Source organism: Salvelinus sp. IW2-2015, linkage group LG6.1 (assembly GCF_002910315.2).
Source record: "Salvelinus sp. IW2-2015 linkage group LG6.1, ASM291031v2, whole genome shotgun sequence".
Classification (NCBI taxonomy): Eukaryota; Metazoa; Chordata; class Actinopteri; order Salmoniformes; family Salmonidae; genus Salvelinus; species Salvelinus sp. IW2-2015.
In genome coordinates, this window is record NC_036845.1 from 17,828,102 (window position 1) to 17,839,187 (window position 11,086).

The 11,086-nt window shown below is 48.2% G+C and overlaps 1 protein-coding gene across 2 annotated transcripts in view; it reads left to right on the forward strand.

Moving 5' to 3' along the window:
* The window catches only part of LOC111965261 (teashirt homolog 1), a 34,649-nt gene extending 24,133 nt beyond the window's left edge, over positions 1-10,516 (forward strand). For both annotated transcript variants that reach the window (XM_023989336.2, XM_023989335.2), the window contains exon 3: positions 5,740-10,516. In XM_023989336.2, the coding sequence (XP_023845104.1) occupies positions 5,740-9,212 (3,473 nt within the window). In that variant the 3' untranslated portion in view covers positions 9,213-10,516. The remainder of the gene's footprint in view (positions 1-5,739) is intronic.
* The last annotated feature ends 570 nt before the right edge of the window (positions 10,517-11,086 follow it).

Sequence of the window (11,086 nt, forward strand, 5' to 3'; positions counted from 1 at the left end):
AAACATGTTGCTAAATAAATATCTGGGTGTGTGGGTTAGTGTACAAGAATGCATGGTGCAGAAATGATGTCTGTGTGTGTGTGTGTGTGTGTGTGGTGCTTCCGTTTTATTTATAGAGCAAGGTCTATTAATATCCGACTCAAAGATAATTTCAGAGAAACAAGCCAAGAACACGCACACACACGCACACACAACCTACCTCTTGTATCTACACACACATACCGTACATGTACACCTCACACCTCCCCTTCAATATGTCTAAACCTTCACACAGAACAGTGCTACCAGTCTGCCAGGCTGTAGTTTTCTTCTCCGTGTCCTCTAGATTTGTCATGTACGAGCTGTTACGGCCCAACACGGTTTCCCATCGTACTCTCACATTTTGAATCTGACGAATAATAATTGTGTTTCGTGCTGTAGTGAAGTCACTAAGATGCGGTACTACTGTGTGAACGCGGAAGGGAACAGGGAGAAATCCTGAAGAAATTCCGCTGACATGACTTCATCGCCTCACTCGTCACCCTTGGCTAACACTTAAGCTAACAAAAATATTAAAGGTTACGAGTCCACATTACAGTAACTGTAACTATGCCTTGCGAGTTGTGTATAGATCAGCTGTCACCCCCCCCCCCTCCCCCTGCCAACTTTGTGGACACACAATTGATACCCATTCAAAATCCTATTTTCATTAACCCCTAACCTTAGCCCTAACCTTAACCTCAAAACCCTAACTCCTAAACCTAACCTTTAACCCCTAACACTAATTCTGACCCAACCCTAAATCCCTTACAAATTGCCTTTTTCCTTGTGGGGACTGTCAAAATGTCCCCAGTTGGTCAAATGTTGGTTTGTTTACTGTTCTTGTGGGGACTTCTGGTCGCCACAAGTATTGTTAAACATGTCCACACACACACACACACACACACACACGCTCCGGCTCTGTCTACAGGAATAGTGTGTGTGGCCACCCCTCCACTCTGCTCCGGTCGGAGGTTTTCTCAAATGATTGGAGATAAATCGGTACGGTGAGCTGGAATGGCGCAGCAGTTATTTAAGGCTCTGTAGGTGCTTGGGCCATATGTTGTGTTCTTCCACTCGGGAGGGGCTGACGTCGGTGGTTGGACCAGTGTGGAGGACGAGCGAGAGAGAGAGAGAGAAAAGCAGGGGAGGGAGGATAGGGTAGGAAAAGGAAAGGAGGTGGAAAGAGGTGGGGGTGGCAGTGGAGGGGAATTATTTGAGGACCTACATCACTCACATCTCCAGACTAGATATCAGGACTTAGGAAGACGATGCAAGGGAAACAAATCATGTATTACAGAAATTGATAATTGTCCTATATATTTAGATTTCTCTATATCTTACGAATACTTTTTACCTCTTAATTTAGGTCAAATGGTCCGTCCGGTGGTGCTAAACTCCAGACACTTACAGTAGATATCTGTTTTTTTCTTACACATCTATAGTGCATGTAGCCTACTCTATACGGTCCTGTAAACAACCAACTGTATCATGGAGAGTGGGGAGTGCAGGGTGCCAGGCCCAGATTCCGGTCTGCTGTTGTGTACCTCTGTGTCGACAAAAAGGTGCTATCCAGAACCTAAAAATGTTATTCGGCTGTCCCCAAAGGAGAACACTTTGAAGAACCTTTTTGGTCTCAGGAAGAACCCTTTTGATTCCATGTAGAACCCTATTGGGTTTCATATGGAACCTTTTCCCCGGAGGATTCTACATGTTACCCAGAATAGTTCTACCTGGAACCAAAAAGAGTTATCCTATGGGGACAGCCGAAGAACCCATTTGGATCCCATTTTTCTAAGAGTGTACCGTCAGGGGACGGAGGGGAGGGGAGGGCCTCGGTGGGCAGACCGACATGCAGGCAGGCCACTGCTCTCTCGCGTTAGCCGCTCCAGAGGAATCCACAACCCAGCATGCTCTCTGTCTGCTCTCCATCTCTCTGACACGGCGGGCCGGCAGCAGACATTACCATAATTGGGTTTTCTACATGACGGGACAGAATAAATAATAATGTCATTTTATTTACAACCCCCCTCCCCTCTTGTCCCGGTCCGAGGAGCTATCACCCCCCACCCTTCCTCCTCACCCCCTTCACATACACTCATCCCTCTCTCTCTCTCTGGCTGGCGCGAGTCGTTCTCGTCGGGCTGCCACGGCGCGTAGGTCAAGCCATGGCTTTTTGATCAGCTCCTGTCCAAAGCCATCAGGGCTGAGAGGACTGTAATGGAGGAGCAGGGTGACAAACAGAATGTAGGGGAAGGAATAAGACTGCCAGTTTCCCATTAGAGCGTGGGCTAAATGGCCACTGGCCCCCACCTCCCTCCCAGCTCCCCATACCCCCACTAGCCCACTCCAACACCAGCCTAAATCACATGAGTGAAGGGGGCCGGGATTGGACATTAGTGGCGCAAATGACTGCGGTGATTGCACCCCTCTTCCCAAAATCACATCAGATAAATAGAGAGATGTGTGTAAGGAAATAGGAGGGGTGTTGGGGACGGGAAATGGGGTCGGATGGCGGAGTAACTGACTGGTCTCATCCCCCGTTCTCTCCCTCCCTCCCTCTCCCTCTCTCGTTTCATCGCCTTTCTGCTTTTCTTATCTGTTTTGTTTGGGTTTGACCACGGCCAAATGGTGAGGCATCGCCAGCCTGACGGAGAGATGAATTCATTTAACAACTAGCAGATTTCGGAAAGACAACAAAAACACAAAATGGAAGGGCCAGACCAAGATGCCAAAGTTTGAGAAGAAATGATATGACGCTGAGCCTACTCTCTGCTAAAGCGCTGATACGCATGTGATTACATTTCATTTGTTATCGTTCCCCAAATCAAATGAAACAGACTAGTGTGTGTGTGTGTGTGTGTGTGTGTTACACCTCCAGCCCTAACATTATGTTGAGACAGTACAGAATGAAAAGGAACACAGTCATCCCAGACCAATTAATCATAACACCGTCTAGACCCCTGTCTGTTTTGTCTGTCTACTCTCCAACAAGACTACACACATCTGAAACCCCCTAACGTGAGACGAAACTAGGGTTTACTTTGTTTGGTAACAGTTAAAGCTTCCCGGTTACATGTCCACAGACGTGCAGTCAACATGTTACTGATAGTGTCGTTTGTTGCACATAATATAGATGGACTGTCCACTAACCACTTTTTTTTCTCAAAACAATGTAGATCTTCCGTGGTGTTGATAACGTTTAGTGTGTGTGGTGCCCGGAAATGGCCTGGCGTTTAGTGTGTGTGTTGCCGTGACATGGCGTGGCTTGATCCCGGCCGTTTGTGACAGCACAGGACTCGGACACATCCTGGCCGCGCCACCACCTGTCCCYTTGACGGCGAGGCGTCCCGGAGCAGAAGTGACAGGCGCCTTTACGCCCGTGCAGATGGCCCCGCTCACAGCCATCACCCACTCGGCAAGCTAAACCACCGGGGACAGCACGCCAAACCCCTCCCCTCGCTCCCGTCTCCCCTCATATGCGTGTCTAGGTCTAGGACACATTGAGGAGGCGTGATTCGGTCACCAGTCGGATTTTGAGTCGTTGTGTTCGATCGGGTTTCATGAATGGCTGAACGGATAAAGCTGTCCTTTTTCTGTTTAGTTGTTTTTTTTGGGGGGGGGGGGGGGCGTTGTCATCTTGCGATTTAATCACAGCGTCAAAAGATATAGATTTTATGTTTCGCAATTCTCTACCTAGGCATAATTTTTAGATGAGTTTCATCATAAGATCCCATATTTATGGTTTCTGAAGCCTTCCACTTTTCAACCTGTGATTTTTACAGATGTTTTAAGCCGTTCTTTTGTCTGCAGGCTTTGATTTCCCTCTCTTTGTTGTTTCCATGACAACACGAGGGGATAAGCATTGATTGACAGTTACCGTCAAAGGGTTTCCTTCACGTCCTGTCGTTCACCATTCCCTGCCCCTCCCCTCCCTGCCTCGGCCTGTATTTTGCCATTCACTCACAGATATTTTTCATCCGTTCCATTCCCCCTTTCATTCCGTAGATTTGCAGGGCAGCCAAAATGCCGTTTTTGGCACCGGTGTTGTGGACATAGTTATTCACATGGGTTCACTGGAACTGATCAGAGGCTACTGACGACTGAATAGCCATTTTACTGTATGATTTCATAGTCCTCTTTCTTTTCGAGCACAGGTTGGCCGTTGGTGAGGGGAAGGCTGGCATAATAATGGGGAAACGTCTTACAGTTAGAGTTTGTACAGTATATAGCTAATGCTAATCTGCTGTGTTAGGGATTTTCAGAGTTTTAGGAACTGTCTCAGCTTCTGTCTGTCAGTGGGATTGAAACACAGCCAGGTTCTCCTGTGCTGCGCTCGTTTCCCTCCAAATCCTGTCAGGAATCAAGAGAAGGAGCAGAATACAGTATGTGGCTCGTTTTGGAGAGAAGGGCATATCAGTCATAGACAGAAAATACAAACCTATAGACAACGGTAGGGCCTTTATGTTCGAAAGCTACCGTGTTAAAACGTACATGTATGAGAACATGCGAATGGCACACACCAATGCAGGCACAAACACACACACACACTTCTGTATGCAGCTGCTCGCCTTTTTTCCCTCCCGTCTCCTCTCAGGCAGCAGTAAATGGTGCCAGTGTACATATATCAGGTATTATGTCCACTTAGATTATGATATGACAGGTTAGCGTGCTGTTTGAAGCTGAGCGCACATCTGTTTCATCAGGAGAGACTGATGCTGGCATCTAGGACACACGTCTCACCATGGAGGAAGGAGATAAAGGGAGAACTGAGGGGGCCGTCTTTCCTGTCTCCACCTCTTTTTACTCTGTCCCCCCCCCCCACCCACCTCTCCCTGGCTTTATTGCTCACCAGCTCTCTCCTGCCTCTCCTACGCTCTACTTGCTCACAGACACGCTCACAATATTTCCCATATTCTTTCCCTCGCTCTCTCTCTCTCTCTCTCTCTCTCGTACCTGTTACATTATGCTGTCTATCCTGTACGTTCTTAGGTTTCATCCCCTGTTTTTGAAGATAAGTTGTTTGCACGCTGTGTGTGTCGAGGAAAAGAATACAGAACGCAATGTATAGTATGACTCATTTCCACTTCCGCCTCTCAATAAGCTGTCTAACGTAACGGTCAAGGAGTGTCACGCCCCTGTTTGACGTTGTAGAGATGACTTGACAGTACTGTCTGGTATTTCATATCATTTTATTTGTTAACTCCGTGAGAGTGGCCTTTGGCACACGAGTGTGGGTGAAGGAGACGCTGCAACATCCCAGAATGCTTGTTTTGTTTCCCTCCCTCCTGATCGGTTGCGTAAGCTCACCATGTGAATGACTAAATAAAGTGAAGTTCACTGTGTGGGTGTGTGGGAATGATTGGGTGTAGAGATAAGGCATGGGGGAGAAGGAAAGGAGGAGAGTCAAGCGGTTGGCTAACAAGGCCAAGCAGTTAGCGATATCCTAGGGAGCAGGAGGCATGGGCAATGAAATAGCGAGTTAAGAAAGAAAATGTCAACACTTTGTCTTTTTTTTCTCTATGAAACTAGATTTCTTCCCCACTGACACTCAGACGTACACGTGCGCGCACACACACACACACAGATAAAAGCCCATATTTCCTGCCACAGATTATTCATCGCTATGTTTTGTCAGTGGTCGTGTTAGTGCATTGTAAATCTTTTATTTCACTTTGCTGACCTCCTTTTTCCCTTTTCTCTTTTCGCTCTCTCTTCCAGCGTACTCACCAGAGGACGAGTTTAAGGCAGGAGCAGTCGATGAGGAACACCTGCAGGATGACGGGCTGTCACTGAACGGGGAGGACACYGCGTACCTTTGCAACGAGGAAGAGGATGGAGGCCAGCCGCCCAGCTACCGGGCCTCTCCACTCAGYAACGGCACCAACCCAGACGCYGGCTACGGCTCCCCGCTCAGCGATGCCAGCGACCGKCTCACAGACTTCAAGAGCACCTCCTCCAGGGATGGCCATGAGARGGAGGARGCSCCCCTCCCCTCTGGACCGAACAATGGYCTCTCCCTGAGGGACAGCCTGGCTCAGATGAAAGCTGTCTATGCAAACCTGATCTCAGATGCCTCCTGGTCCAGCATTGCCATGGACATCATGAAAGCCACACCGGCTACTGCTGGCGCCATCCCCACCGCCACCAGCCCCACCACTACCACCACACACAACAACAACAATAGTGAGAACAGCAATGCTAGCAGCCACCACCACAATGGGAGAAGAAGTACTGCCACCGCCAACCACCATACAAGCAGTGGCAGTGGCAGCTCTAACGGCACCGCGGCTACCTCCATCAGTAGCAACAGTGGCACCAGCAGTGGCGGTGGTGGTGCTAGTAACGGTGGGGCTGTGGCCTATGACTGGCACCAGGCAGCCTTGGCTAAGACCTTCCAGCATACCCCTTACCAACTGCTGCCTGAGCCCAGCCTGTTCAGCACGGTGCAGCTCTACCGCCARAACAACAAGCTCTACGGCTCAGTCTTCACCGGCGCCAGCAAGTTCCGCTGCAAAGACTGCAGCGGCGCCTACGACACGCTGGTGGGSCTCACGGTCCACATGAACGAGTCGGGCCACTACCGTGACGACAACAAGGACAAGGAGGAAGAGCGGGGCAAGCGCTGGTCCAAGCCCCGCAAGCGCTCCCTGATGGAGATGGAGGGGAAAGAGGATGCTCAGAAGGTGCTCAAGTGTATGTACTGCGGCCACTCCTTCGAGTCTCTGCAGGACCTGAGCGTCCACATGATCAAGACCAAGCATTACCAGAAAGTGCCCCTCAAAGAACCAGTGCCAGCCCTGGCCACTAAACTGATGTCCTCTGCCAAAAAAAGAGCCCTCCAGGATGCCCTGGTATCCCCATGCTCCCCAGACTCTGTCCATGGTAGCGGTGGCCACATGCACCAAGGGGACGTTGGGAAAGACCCCAAGTCCACGACAAACCCCTATGTCACACCCAACAACCGCTACGGCTATCAGAACGGTGCCAGCTACACTTGGCAGTTTGAGGCTCGCAAGGCCCAGATCCTGAAGTGTATGGAGTGCGGGAGCTCCCACGATACACTGCAGCAGCTGACTGCCCACATGATGGTCACAGGCCACTTCCTCAAGGTCACCAACTCCGCCTCAAAAAAGGGCAAGCAGCTAGTGTTTGACCCAGTGGTGGAGGAGAAGATCCAATCCATCCCTCTGCCACCCACCACCACCAGGCTTCCCGTCCCCAGCGTCAAATCTCAGCCTGTCTCCCCTGCACTCTCCTGCGGCTCTGACGAAAAGAGAGAACCGGAAGACGAGAGGATGGAGGCAAGTGAACCCGGGGAGAAAATGATCAAAGAGGAGAAGGAAGAGCCAGGTGAGAAGACTGAGGTGAACGCTGGGTCGTATAAGTATCTGACAGAGGAGGACCTGGAGGAGGCTCCTAAAGGAGGTTTGGACATCCTCAAGTCCCTGGAGAACACTGTGTCCAGTGCCATCAGCAAGGCCCAGACGGGCACGCCCCAGTGGGGTGGTGGCTACCCCAGCATCCACGCTGCTTACCAGCTCCAGGGCCACATGAAGCATGCAGCACTGCACTCCTCAGTCCAGAGTGTGCAGATCCAGCCGGTGTTCAACAGCGGGCTCCGCGGCCTGGTGACCCAGGACTCAGGCTCAGTCAGCCACTCCCCCAGGAGCCCCGCATCTCCGCCCTCTCTCAGGAGCAATGTTACTGCCATGGAAGAGCTGGTGGAGAAGGTCACAAGGAAAGCTGTTGCTGCTGCTGTGAAGAAAGAGAAAGAGGAGAAGATGGTCAGCTTGGACCGCCACAGGCATCCATCCTCCATCAAGTCGCCGTCTCCTGTACTGAAAGAGCAGAGGGACCACCAATCAGCGCCCAATGACCTCACTGTCGGGAAGCCCCTCGTGAGGAACAGCAGCCCTGGAAATTTAGAGTCGGAGCTGGTCTGCAAAAAGGAGCCCAAAGAGAGCCTGGTAGACAACCACCACAGCCATTCAAAGAACGGCCCAGAGACTCGCCAGTCACCCATCACCAACGGCACCAACAGCTTGGGCATCATCACCGATCACTCACCAGAGAGGCCTTTCATCAACCCCCTCAGCGCACTTCAGTCAATCATGAACAACCACCTGGGCAAGGCCTCCAAGCCCATCAGCCCTGCTGGCGACCCGCTGGCCATGCTCTACAAGATCAGCAACAGCGTGATGGAGAAGCCGGCCTTCAACCAGACTCAAGCCAAGCAAGCCGAGCCCATCAACCGCTACTATCAGTACGAGAACAACGACCAGCCTATGGACCTGAGGAAGTCCAAAAACAGCAACAGCAACAACAGCAACAGCAACAGCAACAGCAGCACTGTCATCAACAGCAACAGCAGCATAAATGGTAACAAACCCATAATGTCAAGCCTGTCTCTGTCTGACATTTCTTCTCCTCTGAGAGAGAATGCTTTGATGGACATCTCAGACATGGTAAAGAACCTTACAGGCAGGCTGACACCCAAGTCCTCTGCCCCGTCATCCATCTCAGAGAAGTCGGACGCAGACGGCAGTGCGTTCGAGGATGCTCTGGAGGACCTCTCCCCGGTCCAGAAGAGGAAAGGGCGGCAGTCCAACTGGAACCCCCAGCACCTCCTCATCCTCCAGGCTCAGTTCTGCTCTAGCCTGCGGGAGACCGCGGAGGGCCGCTACGCCATGACGGACCTCGGTCCCCAAGAGCGGGTTCACATCTGCAAGTTCACAGGCCTCTCCATGACCACCATCTCTCACTGGCTGGCCAACGTCAAGTACCAGCTCCGGCGGACTGGYGGGACCAAGTTCCTGAAGAACATGGACTCCTGCCAGCCTGTGTTCCTCTGCGGTGACTGTGCCTCGCAGTTCAGGACTGCGTCYGCCTACATCGGCCACCTGGAGTCTCACCTGGGCTTCAGCTTGAAGGACCTGTCCAAGCTGTCCAATGAGCACCTACGGGAGCAGCAGGCTGCCTCCAAGGTGATCACAGACAAAATGACTTTTGGCAGCACCCTGGCATCCYTGACYGCACCAGACGACGACACTRGCTCAGTTTACCAGTGCAGGCTTTGCAATCGGACATTCGTCAGCAAGCACGCGGTCAAACTGCACCTCAGCAAGACCCATGGCAAGTCACCAGAAGATCACCTGGTGTTCGTCACTGCTCTTGAGAAACTGGAGAAGTAGTAGAGRGGTCTGGAGCTGAGGGAAGAGACAGATAAACAGACAGAAAGACGGCTGTGTAACTGACCAGAATTTCATTGCACTAAGATAACATTGTTCACCGTTACTGCACTGGGCCGAACTGAGCCGCCAGAAATCAGTCTTATTTTTTGTTGTGATACTGCCTGACTGGACCATGTCTTATTCGATTTTTTTTTTTTGCCAAGCTTTTTTTAACACTTATTTTGTAATGTATTTATATGCTATTTGTCTGATCTGTGCATGTATTTTAGTGAACCAAGGTTAAACACAAGTTTTTTTTTTATCTTTTCATGACAAAAAAAACGACTACTGTTTCAATGGTGAATAAAGTGGTGACCAGAAAATGAATTAGGGGGAAAAGAAAACTGTACAATACTTGATATGAAGAAGGTGAAAATTCATTGTTCACACCAAAAGAATGGAAGAACCCCTTGAAAGACTGAAGTAGCACCTTATAGACGTTTAACATTTTATTTGTAAAGAGAACATGTTTTAAGATATTCTGCATTTGTCAAAATCTGTTTTAATTTGAAAGATAAATTATTTTCTTCTCTCGGTTCTTGTCACACTGCAACATCTTTGATAAAGAATGGCCTGCTCAGAAATCTGTCAGTGTATTACAAAAATAAACAGATCATGTAAACATTCAGAGTAATTGAAATGCTGCTTCCGGTTACATATCAATCAGTGAAAATGAATGGCCGTACAGTATGCAAGTTTGCTCAAAACACTTTTTTTTTTAATGTGAAGTATCACTTATAGTAATTTTCCAATTGTATGGTTTGTTACAAGCTCCTTTTTAAAAATGTTGCCGCTTTGAATTCAACCATTAAAAGAACAGTCCTTTACATGTAAATGACTCACAGTGAAATGTCATACTCCATAAGACATATCTTGCCATTTGCAATAGCTCAACATTCTTTGTACTTAAAGGTGTGTGCATTCTTTAACTTTTATATCATCATTTTATATTTAAAAAATAAAAATAAAAAAATAAAATGTGTATATAGATATATACTGTAGATCCACAAAAATGTCATTTTTTAAGAAATAAGAATTTAGCTTCTTTGGCTTGGTTTACAGAAATGATTTTAATTATACTTGCATCCAATTTGATGCATGATATGGTGTGAAAATGAATTAAGCGATGCACAATGACTATACATTTCAATGTTTTATCAATGATATTGTAAAAAAAAAAATATTTCTAGCACCGATTAGTTTGTTTCATTTAGTTTATTTCTCAATTGTAAAATAAATCTTAACGCAGTTCTTGTTAACAGTCATGGATTTGTGATTGTGTGTTTGTTTCGCATGGAAGTACACAGACGCAGGGAAAAGACTGGGGCTAACTTCGATAATTCTCTGTGGTTACTATTTTCCGGTGAAGAAAATAAACAACACACTTATAGGTGCTCAGATGAAATACTGTAACTAAATACTCACCTTGCACAACATTCTGTGTTTACAAGGTTATATAAGGTGCAACATTATATTGTAACATATTACATAAAATGATAGATTACATGTAGGGTACACACAAAAGAACATTAGCTTTCCTTCTTCATTGATACACATCAAGATGTAAAAAAAAAAAAAAAAAGAAGATAAAAGTCTATAAAAAAAAAACTGGTGTCATACTGATGACTGCGAATCATCATATAATGATGATGATGAGGGTGATGATAAGCCGTAAGGGTGTTTATTGTGCTGTGAGCCCCAAGCTAGGCTTGTGACTGGCCTTTGGAGTGTCTGCACTGAAAGAATCAGTGTTGCCTTCATGATGGGAATGAATGCGCTTGTGCCTGTCTTCCTGGAAACGAGTCAGAAGGGTGTCTGTTCCATTTGATCCTAAC